The sequence below is a fragment of the Triturus cristatus genome, chromosome 5_1 (assembly GCF_964204655.1).
Source record: "Triturus cristatus chromosome 5_1, aTriCri1.1, whole genome shotgun sequence".
Classification (NCBI taxonomy): domain Eukaryota; kingdom Metazoa; phylum Chordata; class Amphibia; order Caudata; family Salamandridae; genus Triturus; species Triturus cristatus.
The window spans coordinates 782239052-782257562 of record NC_140587.1 but is presented as its reverse complement, the minus strand read 5'-3'; the positions used below and the strand labels follow the sequence as shown (position 1 = coordinate 782257562).

At 43.6% G+C, this 18511-nt stretch overlaps 1 protein-coding gene across 2 annotated transcripts in view; it reads right to left on the bottom strand.

Annotated features, from left to right (window-relative positions):
- ROCK1 (Rho associated coiled-coil containing protein kinase 1) overlaps nt 1-18511 on the bottom strand; it is a 1783501-nt gene that overhangs the window by 1233322 nt on the left and 531668 nt on the right. For both annotated transcript variants that reach the window (XM_085605798.1, XM_085605799.1), the window contains exon 10: nt 12211-12370. In XM_085605798.1, the coding sequence (XP_085461924.1) occupies nt 12211-12370 (160 nt within the window). The remainder of the gene's footprint in view (nt 1-12210; nt 12371-18511) is intronic.

Below are 18511 nucleotides of genomic sequence, written 5' to 3'. Positions count from 1 at the left end.
ACAAATCACGATGACAGGGTATCCATCCTTTCAGGTACAAGCCGCCTTCAATTTTCCCATACAGCAATGCTGTTGCTTTTATGGCTCACCTTGATTATACCTTATTTTTCTTGTATTATGTATGACCCTATATCGTTGGGTCCTGAAGAGACCCCTCATTTCTATAGGGGTTGAAACGCCGTAGACGAAAATAAAGCAAACCATTCCTATTACAGATTTCTTTGGATGGTCGACTTTAAAATTTTGCTGGAAACCATTTGTATTTGTCACAAATATGTCACAAATTGCTGCAGGTTCCACTAAACGTGGACAGCCCAAGCAGCATGACGCGCTGAGCTCCTCTCCGAAGACTTTCCAAATATGAAATGGGAGTGACTTTAACTAAACATATCGGCAGCAAATCAATAAGCGCAACTTATACAGCTGACCCTGCCCTTCAAGTTTACTCACGTGATATTCTCACGCTCGTACCTTCAGCGAATTAATCTGGGTGAACTCGTCTACCCTCAGCTTTTTTCTGAAGCCCTCAATTGCTCTTCCTTGCGCTACGAATAATTGCATCAATTCAGCTTGCTCACCCGTTATATGTCCTGATGATGATCTCGAACAGCTGAGATCTAAACGCTGTTGAACCTTAACAACAAAAAAACTCTTCCTATTCTATAAAGTTGCTTGAGGAGTTTTACACTATTGTGGTCAATGCAATGCCGTTATTTTAAACTTCATCATCACTCTGCACGTCACACCTCTTTCACTTATTGTGTGAGCACCTGAATTCTATTGATGTGGAAATAAATGTTTCACATGAACTGACTTATGTCTATATGTACATTATTAATTTTTTTGCTCCTTTAAAGTAATTAATCTTCAACTCTCTAATCATAAGTGCTCTCCTTAGGATGACTTTATTATTGGCCCTTTGGGCCACACCCGAACCATTGTTTTTTTACCGCATATTTCACCCCAGGTTCACGTACTGGGGTACCCTTGTTTTTCTTAAAACTTCTCACCATCATAGCATATGAAGCTCCCTCTTCTGTAGCCACGGTAGTGGGGAGAAAGCAAGCCAGAATCTGGAGAGGCATGCAGTCCACTGGCCTCATCCAATTGCTTATACCAGTCCATTTTGTGCTCAAGCTAGTCTTATAAAGGGTTCTGTGAACCCTCCCAATCTTCCTCCATTCCTAGTCCCTCAAAATAAGGTTGAGGACCCAAGGGTGCCGTCGATGCTGGAATTTGCATCAACAGGCCCCGTTCCGGCTCTAGGTCATCGGGGATAAGAATGTGGCTGGCGCCGCTGGGAGTCTTGAAGCAGGGCCTGCACAATGAAATGTCACAGTGGCATAGCAATGGTTGTAGACGTTGAAAGTGTCACTAGACTTCTAGATATTCTGACCTTAGGTGCTGTCGATGATTTCGGTGGCATTGATGTCGTCCAGAACATTTTTCCAAACAGTTTAGTCTTTTTTGAAACAGGTTTAGAGGAAGACCTAGGTTTCAATGGCAGGGCTGTAGACGGAGTAGAAGGTTCAAATTTAGAGTCTGAAGAAGCCATTTTTCCTTAGGAGGGGAGCCCTATGTAGATCCACGAGGGGTCTTTTAAAGGTTTTTTTTGCTTCTGTAATGGAACTCATGTTGAGACCTTTCCCTCTTCTTGGAAGTCTGTGAGGAGACAGAACACTCACTACTATCTTCCTCAGAAATAAGGGCAGTTTTAGATTTAGGTTTCTGCAACCATAAAAAGTATTTCCTCATGGTCCTAGAGGGTTTTGGTAGAAAAGTTATTATGCAGTCTCTCACCTTGTGTGACGGATGAGGGTAATAAATACATTCTTTATGAGGAGCTTCTGAATTAAGCCTTTTCTTGCCACAGCTGGTACAAGGTCTAAAGAGCATGTTCTTGACTAGTTCTGACATACTGAAACAGAGAGAAATCAATTTGTAAAACACCAAACCTGTAGAACTGAGCAGAGTTCAGGGAGACACACACACTCGACGTGCGGTGAAATTCTGAGGGAAGATGCCTTCCGGTGGGAGTGTTCTAAGGGTGCAGTCACCCGATTGGTCGTCGTTCAAGTTTGGTCCTTTTTTAAAAAGGACATTGATAGGTTATTAAGCTGACTTTTCATTGCCATTATAGCCTATGATACTGATACATACTGCTTTACTATGGTACCATGGGACTCCCAGTTCGAAGATGGGGAATGATTCAAGCATGTGAACCTATGAAAGATACCCAATACTGGAGAACATGTGATACAAAGCCTTCCCAGTGACAAAGGGCCGGGCTCAGACGGTCTGACCTTCCTTTTATTAAGAGTACTCTCATATCTTAGCACTGCATTTACTTGCTATGTATGAACAGGCCTGAGCGACTGGTACACTATCACCGTCCCTGCAGAAAGTCCTGATCTTCACTATATTGAAGCCTGATAAGTCCCCCAAAAGCTGCAATTCATACAGACCTTTGTCCATAATAAACATGGACAAAAAGATTTTGGCTAAAATAATCTCCAATAGGCTACTCCCACTATTACCTGCCATTGTTCAGCCCGATCAATTAGCTTTATGGGCGCTCTACAACCCGGAACTTGCACACTTTATTTTCACTGATAAATTCCTTAGACTCCAAAGGTGCAGGCCGCTGCTATTTTCCTTGACACAACTAAGGTGTTCGATTCGATTCACTTGAATGGGTACTTTTTTTTTTTTTTTGTTTGTTTTTTTAACTGCTGAAGCAAATTGGTATCAGCCCACAGTTTAGTAATTGGATTAGGCTTCTTTATGCACAACCCACCACCTGTCTGAGGGTAAATTGTGTGGTAACCTCTCTATTTTCCATTGCTAAGGGCACCAGGCAAGGTTGCCTGTTGTTGCCTCTCATATTTGTGATAGCTATGGAACACCTTGCAACCAGCACCACTCAGAGAAAGGTTTAAACTACACAACCAGGTTGGACAATACCTCACTGATACTTGGGGAGTTCCCCAAGTTCAGTTGCCTTACTGGCATAACCATCAACTGGACTAAATTGGTCATCTTTCCCCTCACCAACATTATAAACATATTCACACTTGACGTCTTACTGAAATGATCTGATGCCGCTGTTAAGTACCTCAGTATATAGATAAGCAGGGAACTTGATGAAATAATTCAGGAAAACTACAACGGAGCTCTCTTGTGGCTCAAAGACCAAGTGCCTGCATGGACCAAAATGCCCTTATATGTGGCCGGCAGGATTGCACCAGTCGAAATGGTAATCCTTCCCAAGTTTCTATACTTCTTTGTCAATGTGCCAGTCAAACTCACCAGACACTTCTTTCACAGCGTCCAGTCTCGCATTGTAAGCCTTGCCTGTGTTGGCAAGCAGCCAAGAATAGTATGGGAAGTGCTCAAATTGCGATTAGTCAGGAAGGGGGATCTATGCGCCAGACATGGAGCTGTATTACTACTTCCCTCAAGCACAGTTCACACACTTCTGGCATCACCTCACTCTCTTTCAACCCTACATTGCCGCTGAGGTTAACAATACTGCTCCATGCCAGGTGAAAAACATTCTCTGCTCCCAGTCATGCACCAAAGAACAGTTATTGACATGGCCAGGTGTACTCTATGGGCCTGGGACATTGAGCTAAGTAAGACCTATTAACCATAGGCATTTCTACACCCCAACATTTGCCGCTCACTCCAGATAGAAGCATATTCTACCAATTGAGGTACCCAAAATGGACCTCACTTGGAACTCTGTACCCTAAATGCGGGTTTGTCATGCTGTAGTCACTTGGGGTGACAACCGGTCCCAGGATGCTTGTTTCCAGTCCAGGAAAGACCTGGCTTGGCAGCTCTGGCTGGACTGTTTCCATGAGCAACAGGGTCAAGACTGATTGGCATATAGCTGGGACTTAACTGGGGTGGTGAAGTGAGCTAAAGAACGATGATGGATTCAACCCAGATCTGTGAATAGGGGTGAGTGTCTGCAAAGTTTCCGCACTCCATCCATCATCTTGTGTTTGCTTTGTCGCCCTAAGTTGGCAGGGTATGCCCAGACGTGGGTCCCTTGCTCACTTTGCCACTGGAATCAAGCTAGCCTGGCTAATGAGGGGTGTTACCCCGAAACCGATCCCAGGATGCTTGTTGCCGGTCCAGGGAAGACCTGGCTAGGCAGTTCGGGCTGGAATGTTCACAGGAGAAACAGGGTCAAGACTGATTTGCATATAGCTGGGTCTGAACTGAAGTGAGCTAAGGAACGATGATGGATTCAACCCAGATCTGTGACTGAGGGGAGTGTCTGTAAAGTTTCCACGCTCCATCCATCATCTCCTTCTGTTTGCGCTGTAGTCACTTTAGAAGCGCCCTCACTGCATTCCACTAGACATTTTAGAACCCCAGCCCCATTAAACACGCTACAACCCTCACTGGGTCTGTCTCTCCCAGGAAGCTTATTACATGCTTATATAGCACAATGCAGGACAAGGCTCCTATATGTACTCCTAGGGCTCGATTGGCGTGGCAGAGATTTCTACCCCTTTCCCACAGATGAGCTACCTTTCACCCAAATATAGACTACGGTTTATACATGTTAAATTTCTCCACAGACTATCGCACCTCTGTGATACTACACAGAATAAGCTTTGCGGATAGTACACAATGTGCACGCTGCAGGACACTGGACGCAGACTTTATGCAAGTGGCAGTGCCCACGCATTGCAGAGTTTTGACTGTCTGTATTAGACATCATTAATCTCATTATCGACTCTCACATTGAAAGGACCACACTAGTTGCGCTTTGGGGTATGTTAAGGATGTTTGAGCTGGAACCCAATGACTCTGCGCTACGCTACTTACTCTTGCTAAGCGCAGAGTGGCTAAGCCCTGGGGCTGAGGGGATGTGCCTTCCCCAGCACCTCTCCGCCCACCACCCCCAAGTTATTGACTGGCTGAAGGACATAGCCTACTGCCATGAACAACTTAAACATTACTGGGATCTTATGTCCAGCAAATCCCATTATAAGGATATTTAGGGGCCAGTCCTGTGTTACTTGACTATGCAGAATGAACGATGGCTTCTTGCGCTGGCTAAAAGGCCTGCAGGGACAACTCCGGTGCGCACACTGGTGGGTGCACTGTGTTAGTTTTGCATTCCTGCATGCATTATATCATGTGCGTGGGAATGTGGACGATGTATGCTTGTGCATGACTAGAACTATGGTACACTGTGCCGCACCAGCCTCAACTCCACGTCCAGTTCTGTAATGGGCTAACCCCCCTGTTGGAATCTCACTACCTTAACTGAAGTGGGTTATATGGTAAACTGCGGCTATCTCAGTAGACTGCATGTTAACTGCTGTATTTGGGTTATTGTATGCATTATGTGCTGTTAACTCCAGTGAACTGTCCAGTACTTTAGTTTTTTTTTTTCCTTAACAAAAAAATAAAGGAGACCTGTAGCATTTGCAGGGGTTCGCAAGCTGTAGCATTTGCAGGGGTTCGCAAGCTGCTGTGGGTGACTGCAGGATTTCAGTCCAGATTACGGACCTTGTTTCAGCAGTGAGAAAGGGAAATTCCAGTGCTTGTGCTCCTTTTCGTACCACATGGGTAAATAAGCCAAACTTCTGAAGGGGCTGGGAGACACAAGGAATGTTCCCTTTTGGTGATGTGTCAAGGCCATTAGCATTTTGTAGGTCTTCCTGAAATACAGCATCTATTTTATATGGTGGGAGGAGGTTGGCAGCTGTCAAATAGTCTTCGCCCATGTGCCCCAAACTCTTATCAGGCATATTAAGAAAATCGGAATACAATGCAAAGAATAACTCCATCTAGATACCTTGCCAGACTCTGCGGAGGTGCTTTGGGAGAAGATGGTGCTGAAAGCAAGCACAGACCTATCCTCCATCAGTTGGGTAATGACTGCTGACTTTGCAAGTAAAATTTATGCCGACACCGGCTGAGATGCAGAGCCGGCATATTCGGTGGTGCCAAAGGCTTAAGGGCTGGTGTTTTAAAAGGCATCAGATTATCGGAATCACTACTTAGACCATGGCCTTTGGAGGCATGCAATAAGGTGGAATCAGGTTCAGGGTCACAAAAATACCACAGACAAACATGCCATTAAAAAAAGGTCCACACTTGGGAAGTGGCCCAGGGGGTTGCAAGACGACCAGATTGAAGCAAACATAGCCTACCAAGAGGTGTTGACATGGGATGGGTCAGCAATACTTATCAGGAGCTCTTCATCTACAGAACTGTAATTGGCTCCCTTGGCAAGCTAGAAACAGGAACTGGGAAAGGTGCCACCACTTCTATAAATGGTCTACAGAGCAGGACTACTTCCTCAAGAAAAAAGAGAACTTCATGTTCCAGTATTTATGTTTCTCGTAGAAAGAGCCCTTGGGGGATCGTTCTTTTTAGGGGAACTTTACAGGAGAAGGAGTTAGAGGCAACTTTGGAGTGTTCTTGAACACCCTTGCAAAAATAGTTTTGACTCCCATTCCCTGACGAACCTTCGTGTGCATAGAACAACAAGTCGGAGGTTGAGAGACCATGGTTATCAGAGATACAAGATGTGAGATTCCAGAAAAACATTTGCTTACAACAAGAGCCCCAAGACCTGCATCGATAAGATGTGGAAAAGCAGGAAGCAAAACCACAGTGCCAGTAAAGCCATATATAGCCTAATGTGATCACATCTGGAAAAGACAAAGCTACGACTGCAGTTTTGCAGCAACACCTGACGGTGCTGAAGAACTATTGCTGTCTGCAGGACATTCATGAAGAGAAATCTGCAATAAGAAGTGCCCATCAAAAAATTGACATTTTAAAAAAGTGTACCTATTGCTTCATTTTCCCACTGGAAATGTTATGAATTTGTGAATAGAACTCACCTCACCTGCTTTAAAGTGTTCTTTTCTAGAGGACGGATGTGAGGAAAGGGATAAAGAAGCCAGAGGGAAAGAAGATCGAGTGGATACCAACGAGGAAATAATGACAGATACAGAGACAAGACCATAAATATGTTGGAATACATGGAATTTAAAAGCAAAAAGACAAAAAATATATATTAACAGTAAGCAGATGCTTTTTTGCAAATTAGGCACATTAAAAATGTACTGGTGGGATGCCCGGTGGCATGCCAGGAAGGTTCCCAGGCGCAGGTGGCGCTTCAGCTGGCAGCGGTGGCTCATCCGGACCCACTACCGAAAAATTTGATTAAAAGATGAATTTGTTCCGCAGAGTTTTGTCGTCAAAGGTGATCCAAGGACAAAAATTTGTAACAGTAGCTGTTTAAAAAGCAAATCAGATTTCACATTGAAGCTGCTGTGCAACTACTGGGCATACAGAGTACTTGAATCTGGGGTGTGAGGAGATAACAGCATTGCACTTTACTTATCTGTACTGTAACAAACGTTGAGTCCTGACGAATAAAATCTATTTAATTGGCAGTAAAAAAAAAAAAATGAAAAAAAAATGTACTAACTGTAAGCAGATGTTTATTTTAGCAAATTAGGCACATTAAAAAATGAGGTGCTTACATTTGGTAAGCATCATTCTGCTGAATACTCCACTTACACGCAGGTTAACCATCTTTTTAATCTCCTTCATTTTTAATCGCCAAGCAAAATGGCATGCAAACATGGGAGTGATGGCACTATGCTTAGTAAAGGTATGGATCAAAGCTTGAGTTGCTGCCTGGCAGAATCCCACAATGTAATACCTTGGGTAGAACAATGAGGAAGCAGCCTTTGCCCTGATGAAATATGCCTCAGAAGGCTAATTCTTGCCGAGGCATAGTACAATTTGATGGAGAGGACTATCCAAGCAAGTAATCATCCTGATCCTGTTTCTTGATTCATATGTGCCAATCATAAGGGGGCGCTTAGATGCGGGTTAGCTAGCACTATGCGCTGCAAAGGGAAATGTCTTTTTTATGAAGCATTTCAAACAGAGTAGTTTGTAAATGTTGGCAGTTCAAAATAAAGGTCTGTTAGAACTTGTGTTTGGTTTGCTGTTGAAGTGACCGCAACTCCGATGGAAGGGGTTAAAAGTGTAAATGTCGGGTTTACTGGCATGTTAGTTAACCGTGAGATTCGTTTTTTGTGCATGACTGTGTTGGGCATTTTATGACCAAATCAAACCCCCTTTCTGTTCACTCTGCACTGGGCGGAGATCTGTAGCTCACATTTCAGGTTTTAAAAAAAGACATGTTTATAAGCGTAGGGTCACTACCTGATTTATCGATTCTGGTTTCCTGCAGATTTCTTCTTTTCTAGCCGAGAAATGCACCAAACTCAGCCCTGCGGGTCCGTCATATGTTCAGATGTGAAATGTTTACCCTGCCTCGGATTTACACCTTGCAGGTGCTTCGAGACGTCCATACCCAGCCCAGACTTCGGTAACATGAACCACCACTACAGCCTCCGTTAGATAAAAATACCCAAAGTATAAGTCATGGGGAGACTAGGTGGATCTACGGCCAGAGCTTCGAGTTTGGGACTGGGGAACCAGAATCGAGTCTCAGCGTCAGTTCAACTTCCTGAGATTCTGGGCAAATCGCTTAAAGTCTCCGTCCCTTAAAAAAATAATGATGTTTCCTTGTGTAATGGAACTGGTGCTCATATAAAGCGGTCTAATACCGTCTAGTTCAATCGTGCAATATAAAACTACAAAAAAAAAACTGTTTTCATCTCGGGGACTTACCCGGAGTGAAGGCGGGAGATTTCCTTGACTGTTCTTAAATGAAGCGATTGCTGTTTCACATTTTACTGCAGCCGAAATAATCTGGGTGTGTTTAATGTTTTTGTAAATAACATTCTTTAGAAAATGTGCTTAAAGTCAGCAATGCAAACGCTAATATCTGCGGGTAGCGAGTTTGTGCGAGGAATCGGATGACTATTTGCAAGTGACAATTTTGGGACAGAGAAGAAAAATACACGAATTTATAACATTACTCGAGGAAATAAAATGTTGCATTTTTCACGTGGAACAGACGCAGCCATTAACCATAAAATGTGATAAAAAATAGAACAGAAAAAACAACTAATATGAACATTCGTTATATGCAGCGCTTTGAAATGGTAAACCTGGCATAGAAAGCGCTGTATAGAATCAGAGTTGTTTAAATACGATTTAATGAAATCATTAAAAGTCTATTTGTGAAAACTGAAACAATTCACTAAACAAGCGTGACCGCGATCACAAGCGACGCTGTGTGAAAAATATAGTGCGTCCTAGCTAATGAAGGAGACTGTGTAACGCCGCAAGTGAGAGATCCAATCCCGGTGGTCGGGCCAAAAGTGGACAGGGCGGTAACAAGGAGGGACTAAGAAGCCTCCTTTTCAATAGTGAGCCAGCGTTTAGCATGGAGGATGACGCCGGCGAATGGAAAAGATGGGTGGGGCTTCAAGTCCACTTCTGAAAGCTTCAGAATCCATATTGATTCCAAGAAGCCCTCAAATGGCAAGAGCAGCGCGCATGCGCGCTGCTAATGCCAGGCAAGACCTAAAAAGGGAGTCCTGCCGAGCAGGTGTGTGAGCACACTACCATTGTGCGCTGGCTGTAGCGACGCAAGAGGAGCCTTTCGAGTGTGTGAGCATACAGGAAGCTTTCAAGCCACGCTGGAGTTCAATGAGGTGCTTCCAGTTCCCTCTGCATGCAGTGGATCCTAGATCTGGTTGTCGTCTCTCCTCTGACATTGTGCTGAAGAGGGGAGCGTCTCAGCACTACTTGGCATTCGGGTTAGAGGAGAATGGAGCGGAATGGATGGGCAATTTCGCGTACGGTTGTGCTGATTAATGTTTTCTGCGTGGGCAGGCTGATAAGACTGGGTCAGTTTGAGCTGTTCAGTTTAAGTGAGATTTCGCTCACTGGTGAAATATCAAGACATTGTGTAATGCATGGTAGTATTTTTATTGTTCTGTATGATTAATTGCACTGCACCTGCTACTTTACAGGCTTATTGAGAACTGTTTTATCTTTATGCTTATGTCGACTAATGTTGCATTTGCTTCTGGCGTATGTGTGGGGGGCCATTTACCATCATTACATATTAAATGTCGACATGAATGTCAATTATTACATTTTACTTTATTATTACATTTGATGTTGACGTGCATGTCATCTGGTCATCATCAGATGTTTGCAATTGGTCCACCTGTTATTTCCATGCATTTATCAACCACAAATGAAAATTATTTACTTGACAATTTAATTGTGTTCTTGTTCCCTGTAAAGAACGGAGATGTGTTATACTTGCTGCTCAGCCAGTGTGAGTGTGGAGTGGAGTGTTGGTGCATGGAGATGCATGGAATGTTGGATGTCTGAGTCAGTTGGAGTACGGGCTGAGCAGCAGGAAGGCTGCTCTTGGTGAGGCTCTTGATCTTAACTATTTAATAAACCAACTTACTTAATGTACACCTGGACTACTGGACATCATTTATAGTACAACTGCTCCCAGTGTTGACCCCACTAGAACCAGAGACACCACTGAAGCGCTTGATTGTACCACCACACCTGCAGAACAAGCAGATTGCAGGTCCAGCAGTCGTAAATCCATTCAAGATTATATGCTTCATAATCTGAATGTTAAAAAACTTTAACCAAGGGAAATGGAATCCATAACGTCATCCATGAAAGGCAGACGTTGCATTGGAAAGAGGTGAGATCTGAAGATAGTGAAAGAAAACTCAATGCTGAACAGAAGTGAAACTGTGTTCCTGAGGTGGTCTGACACCTGTTGTGGCAGGTCCACCTTCAAAAGCTAATAGTAGATGAATACATATACACATTCCCCACCAGCAGAGATAAGCCATTATCACTGGCATGACATTCATAAAGAAGTCAGGCCAAAAGGAAACACCACAAATTGGTATTGAGTGGAGCCCACCACAAAATTCAGAATCTTCCTTTGGGACTTCAGCCCCGTGAACATGGAAAGCCATGGAACACCAGCTAGTCTCGGACTCTGGCCAGCAGAAGGGAGGGAATTCAGCACTGGAAGATCCAGAAGAGGCTAGAGGCACCAGTACTACAAGGCGACAAAAAAGTAGCAGAAATAACACCGCTGCCCCTTCTTCGTCTTGGAAATCAGCTCTTTTTTTAGCAGGACGAACACTTCCATCGAACCAATCTTGGCATAGTTGGCTAACGACAGAGAAAATGGTGAAAACGTGAAGAGTGATTTCCTGAACCAGGAAGGCATTTTCATGCCCCAATCTGGAGGACTCAATAATCATAAAATATAGCACAGCAGCTAGCTGCAAAATGTGGTCACACAAGCAAACTAAGGTCCCAAGATTAGGGCCAGCAACCCTAAGCGTGGTGGTGCAAAGAATCCAGAGGCCTTCTCCAAAGCAATCAAAGTCACCCACTGCGCTTAAGAGACCTTAAGGCTGCTTAGGACAGGGTTAACAAACTCTGAAGCCAGAGCTGCTTATGGAGGAAATATCTAAGTTTCTGAAAGCCCTTTGGAGCAGTAGGTAAACAAGGTGAAGGTAGGGTGGACTTAAGTTTAGATGTATAGCTTACGTAAAGACAGCCACTGTTGTGGGTCAGCCGAATGTACTAGAATCTCAGGGTGCAGTTTGTCAAGTACAGGCATCGACGCAAAGTAAAACATTGAAACTAGAGACAGAGAATAACTTTCAGACCTGTTGCTGGAATGACAACGATTCTAGGGATAAGAAGGAACCCATTGTGTTGCTTTTATGTTTACAGTGGTGAGATTTTTCCTTATGAACCTTCCTCTTAAATGGCTCACCTGATGGAGAGCTGAAGTGGGAACAATCCTGCAAATTCCAGGTGTGATATGTGAAGTGCTTGGTTTTCCTCGCTATCATCACACTGGATTGCAAGAGGCCAGAATTCTTACAGGAACCAGTGTTGTACCTGAGGCCTTGCCCCCAAAGGCAAACATTGTGAAAATCCAAGATCGATGACAGATTGAGGCAACTACAACTTGCATAAACCGAGACACTTTGCACTATCCACTTCATAGTGTGAAAATAAGGAGCAGACATCTATACATAAGGTGGTGCCTAACATCATGCCACATCCAGAGGAGGGACATAAATCTGATCCAAAATCATGTGACACCACTTGGTGGCACTTGGACCTACTGCAAAAGCTTGCAGATCTAATCTGTGCCTGGAAGAGATTTATAAGTAAGGAATCTCCAGATAGACGTGTCCAACAGAAAAATTAATTATGCATACTTACTGGCGATTGCTATAGTACGTGAATCCTACAAAAGGTAGCTGGTTGCCAACAAAAGCTTTTGGGATAGGAAATGTTTCTTCTTCTCCTTTGTCCTCCTCCAAGTCATCAAAGTTACTGGTGTCAACATCGCTGCTTAGATCAGGCACAACCGGTGCTACAGCTAGAAACAAAAAAAATGTATTAACAATCTGCTTTTTCACCCACAGTATCTTTTTCTCTCTAATATTGCTCGTCTTAGAATTACATTCTATGAACAAACAGGATCCAAAAATTAGAATAGAAGAGCTAAATGGCGATACAAGTATCTATAGATATTCCAACCAACACAAACCCCATGATTGTTGCTGCATTCAATATTTAAGTTTTATTTAATAACATGCATTGGCAAAGAAAATTGGGTTGGCTTTAATGCTCTCTGGATTTCAAAACCAGGGCACAGAAACAGAAGGGCGGCAAAAAAGGAAGGCAAACGGTATGCATTTGTGTTTACTTGGTTTAACATACAATACAGTTTTGAATCCATTTCAAATGGCTATTCTAATTCTGGTATGGAGATGTATATCAGACTTAAAAAGAATATTCAGTCCCACTGCTTTCAGGTGTGGCCAGACAGGGCACCCCAAAAAGATAAATCATTTACTGTCTGCTTATTCGCATCCCATTTCATTAGTTCAGGCAGCAGAAACATGTACTTGCAGTGGCAAAATAAAAACAAAAAATACTTGCATACCTATTCCCCTGCACACTTTGAATAATAAATAGGAGTCCTCAGAGCTTCACTAGCCTCGGGTGCCTGTCTAAGGCTTTAATATTGGCTCCTATTGCACCACTGCGGGACTAAAAATATAAATCAGTCGTGGCAAAAATATTCAGTCAAGCTCTACACTACATGAGGCTGCTAGTAGAATTGGGCCATTGTGCCATGGGTGGTACATTACAACCCATTTGCAGCCTTTCAGGGAAAAGCAAGAGCAGAAGAGTGGTAACTCCAGCCCTCCATCTCACAGAACACAAACCAGATCCTAGAGTTCAACTCTGTCATTAACAGCAGCATTTCTACCTCCCGTTGTCAACTGATTCAAAGATGGAAATTAAGGGTAAAAAACATAAAACACATTTAAGCAGCATCCACAATTATATAGTTTTCTGGAAGGGTTGCTACACCACAATTTAAGCAATAATTACTCCCTCTGAGTACGTCATTTGTCTCATTGCCCAAATAGTCAGTGCCATCCCAAACTGACATAACAGACATCTTTAAACTTTAACTACCAATCCCATCAATGTCATTGTGATCTTCGACCCTAATAATGAATTTTGAATAGTTTGTGTTTGTAGGTCTGGTAGAGATACCACAAGCCTTCATGGCAGACCCAAGCCGTCTAGTTCAAAACTGCACTAGCCTCTGAAGAGGGAGAAACAAATTCAGATAAAAGTTTTGCCTGGTTTAAAATCTATCCTGAACGAATGAAGAGGAAAAGATTTGCCACAAAAAAAACAAGTTGGGCCCTTTGGTCAAAAGGCTAAGAGGAGGACGTGTATGTTTCAACTGAAAAGCCTTTACTTTTTAGCCAAGAGCAAAGTCAAGTTTAGAGCAGCCATCCAGGAACATTCAGGTTCTGTAGAAAGATATAGAATCTAAAAAGCGTAAAATAAATGCCAACTGGCAAACAGCATTTCTGTATCCCTCCAGATGCATGCATTAGCTCATTTAAGCTTGTGTCTCTTTGCAAGGTCAGACCAAGCTCACTCGAAAATGCTCTGTAGTCAGCATATCACTGCTTCAGATTAAAGTGAGCTCTACTACCGTCTTGACAATGTGAGCTTAAAAAAATTCTACTTGGCCACTACTAGCCCCTCTAATAAGATTTTTGGAGCTCACTCTGGAATTTAAAAGGTACACTGGGAAAAGCAGCAAGAATTTTCTTACAAAATAAATAAATCTAGTAACTGATACACCTGCAAAATGTGGTCAACCATATAATCAAAATGTGAGCCCCAGAAAACATTATACGCCACTTTATGCCACACTACATTTGCTTTCTGTTCAAGGGGAAATTCTTACAACTTTGAATACTGCTGATAAACCAATCAACACAATCATGCATTCATGGCACTACAGTAAGGATAATGTTACTTACCCGGTAAGCATCTGTTTTTGGCATGTAGAGCTGTAGAGTCACATGCTGTGCATAGCTCGCCATCTAGTGTTGGGTCCGGATGTTTGCACTTGTTTATCTTCGAAGAAGTCTTTCCAGTCACGAGGTAGGTGACTCCTCCTTTCGATGATAGTGCACATGTGCATCGACTCCATTATTAGATTGTTTGCCGCAGAGGGTGAGAATGGAGTAGTAATACAGAGTAGAGATGTCCATGCGTATGTATGTAAATTAAATAGAGAACTGCATCAGCTACAGGTATCCAGGGAGGTGGGTGGGCGCATGTGACTCTACAGCTTTACACGCCAAGAACAGATGCGTACTGGGTAACATTATCCATTTGAGGCATGCGAGCTGTAGATCACATGCTGTGCATAGATTAAATAGCAGTATCCTCCCAAAGCGGTGGCTAACCTGTAGCTGTTGGAGTGGTCTGAAATAGTGATTTAAGTACTGCTTGACCCACATTCGCTTGTTGTCTTGCTGACACATATACACAATAATGTTTAGTGAATGTGTGGGGTGTAGACCATGTTGCAGCCTTGCAAATCTCAACAATAGGAATGTTTCCTAAAAAAGCCATGGTGTCCCCTAGTTTATGAGTGGAATGTGCCCTAGGAGGTACAGTCGGAGTTCTCTTTGCTTTCTCATAGAATGTTTGAATGAAATGAAACTACATTTGTTAAGCGCGTAGCTACCCAGGGGCATCCCAGCGCTGTGGCAGTCAATCAAGAGGGCATCCTAGCAACACTTAGGGGAAGAGCCAAGTTTTTAACAGTTTTCAAAAGACCAGGTGGTTGGGTTCCCTCAGTAAGCGAAGAGGGAGTGAGTTCCACAGCCTTGTGGCATAATAAGAAAATAGACGACCGCCACTTCTAGCTTTCTTAATCCTGGGAATGACAGCCAGGTGCAAATCAGAGCGCAGCCGTCTGTTCGCCAGGTAGGGCTGAACCATGGAATGGTTAATCGCTGGTCCGTTCCCTGCTAACATCTTGTGGGCGATGCACATAGCCTTAAAGTTAACTCTCTCACAGACAGGGAGCCAGTGGAGGGACTTCAAGGCGGGTTTTGCGTATTGTCGGTTCGAAGTCCCCACGAGAATCATTGCTGTGCAGTTTTGTACCGGTTGGAGTTTTGCGAAAGTAGAGCCCGGAGCACCAAGGTAAAGGGCAGTCCCGTAGTCCAGGAGGGAAAGAATGAGGGCCTGTACCATAAGCTTTCTTGCCTGAAAGGGGAGAAGTTTAAGCACTTTGCGAAGCATCCTTAGGATGCCATAACAGGAAGCCGCAACCTTCCGGGCCTGGATCGTGAAGCTGAGATCTTGATCAAGCCAAATACCCAGACTCTTTATCTGGGTCTTAGGGACAGGGGCAGGTCCCATACAGGCTGGCTACATAATGTCCACTTTAAAGAGAGAATGGTTACCAAGGAGCATCAACTCGGTCTGGTCACCGTTGAGTTTTAAATAAGAGTGATTCATCCACTTGACTACCTCTTCTAAACAAAAACATAGGTAGGGCGGCATTATCAGAGTGGTTCCGTGCTACGACCAGCTGGGTATCATCAGCATAGGTCACTATGTGAACTCCAAACGGGGCAACAATCTCCGCAAGCGGAGTCATATAGACATTAAAAAGGGAAGGACTCAATGACAATCCCTGAAGGACTCCACATTCGAGAGGCATGGATTTTGAGATGACCTCACCCTTAAAAACTTGGAAGCATCTCCCTTTAGGAATGCACTTAACAATCCACCTTGCAATACCTGATTTGGAGATAGGATTGCCATTGTGTGGTGGCGCAAAAGCAACAAAGAGTTGTTTCGTTTTATGAAAAGATTTTGTCCTTTCAGTGTAGTACAAGAGTGCTCTAAGGTGTGTAGAGCTCTTTCTACAACTGAATCAGGTTGAGGAAAGAATACAGGTAATTCTATCAACTGATTTATGTGAAATGCAGATACGACCTTAGGTAAAAATTTAGGATTAGTATGAAGAACAACTTTGTCTTTGTGTAGTTGGACAAATGGTTCTTGTATGGTTAATGCCTGTAATTCACTCACTCTCCTTAATGATGTGATTGCAATGAGGAAAGCTGTTTTCCACAAGAGGAACTGTAGTTCGCATTTGTGCATGGGCTCAAATTGTGGGCCCATCAATCTTGTAAGGACTATATTAAGAATCCACACTGTAGCTGGTGGAAGTTTTGTTGGTATGACTCTTTTTAGTCCTTCCATGAAAGCTTTGATCACAGGTACTCTAAATAACGACAAATGCTGTCTATTTTGTAAATATGCAGCAATTGCCGCTAAGGGTAGTCGGATACAAGTATAAGCCAACGCTGACTGTTGCAAGTGAACAGATCGCATATGATGTTCTGTATGGAAGCATCAAAAGGGTTGACATGATTGTTACCACAGTAGATAACACATCTCTTCCACTTAGCTGCATAGCAGGCCCTTGTAGTAGGTTTTCTAGCCTCCCTAATGATATTCATATATTCTGGTGGAAGGTTTAAGTAACCAAACTAACACTTCAGGAGCCAGATCGCGAGGTTCAGTTGCTTAGGATCTGGGTGTCTGATTTCTCCATGGTTCTGTGTGAGGAGACTGGAGGTTAAAGGTAGCTTTTGAAGCAGGACTAAAGATAGCTCCAATAGGGTTGTGAACCATGGTTGACGTGCCCATGTGGGAGCTACTAGGATTAGTGAGAGAGAGGTTTGCCTGAACTTTTGAACCACTAATGAAATGAGTCAGAGAGGCGGAAAAGCTTAGGCAAATATCCCTGACCACTTCATCCATAGTGCATTGCCCTTGGATTGCGGGTGTGGGTACCTGGATGCAAAGCTTTGGCATTTTGCGTTTGGGTGTGTGGCGAACAGATCTATGTGAGGGACTCCCCAACTTTGAAAGTATGGGAGGAGAACCCGAGGGTGGAGTTCCAATTCATGTATTTGCGGTCTCTGTCTGCTGAGGAGACCTGCAATCTGGTTGTTCACTCCTGGGAGGTGTTCCGCCAGGAGATAAAGTTTGTGGTGAATGGCCCACCTCCATATGTCTTGGGCTAAGTGTGACAGTTGGAGAGTGTGTCCCCCCCATTTTTGTATGTAATACATAGCTGTCATGTTGTCTGTACGAACCAAGACAGCTTTGTCTTCCAGGTGAGTCTGAAACGCCTTGAGGACTAGAAAGATTGCAAGCAGCTCTAGATGATTGATGTGAAGCAACTTCTGCACTGTATGTTGTTGTAGATGAGCTCCCCAGCCAGCGAGGGGTGCGTCCGCTGTCAGTACTATCTGTGGAACCGGGTCTATGAAAGGCCGTCCTTTTGACAAATGTTGTGTGTTCCACCATATCAGAGAGCGAGGAGTATGGTCGCTTACCAACACTAGATCAGTCGACAGACCGTGTGACTGGTTCCACTGACTGGCTAAGCATTCTTGAAGTGGACTCATGTGCAGTCTGGCATGGGGGACGATCATGATGCAAGATGCCATCATTCCCAGCAATGGCATATAACCTTGAGCTGGAATCCAATGATTGGGTTGAAACCAGAGAACTAAAGCCTGAATGTTTCGAATTCTGGATGCGCTGGGAAACGCCAGGGCCTTTTGAATATTTTTCGTGGCTCCTAGTTAGTCCTGAGTATTGGCTGGTTGGAGATGTGATTTTGTTGCATTGATTGTGATTGCTGGGAATGATGGCATCTTGCATCATGATCGTCCCCCATGCCAGACTGCACATGAGTCCACTTCAAGAATTGATGTAGTAACTGGATTATTCTGAAAGTGTGCTGAAGGCAGTGCTGGTACGTGTTGGCTTTGATGAGCAAGTCATCCAAGTATGGGAAGACACGGATGTCTTGTCTTCTCAGGTGAGCAGCTACTACAGCCAGACACTTTGTGAAGACTCTGGGGGCAGTGGTGACTCCGAATGGGAGTACCCTGAATTGGAAGTGTTGACCCGCTACCACGAACCTGAGGAATTTGCGATGAGCTAGTTGGATTGGAATATGAAAATAGGCGTCTTTTAGATCTAAAGTAGACAGAAAGTCGTGTTTTTTTTTTTTGCAGCAGAGGTAATACTTGTTGCAGTGTCACCATGTGGAAATGATCTGACTGAATGTAAAGATTTAGTTTTTTGAGAT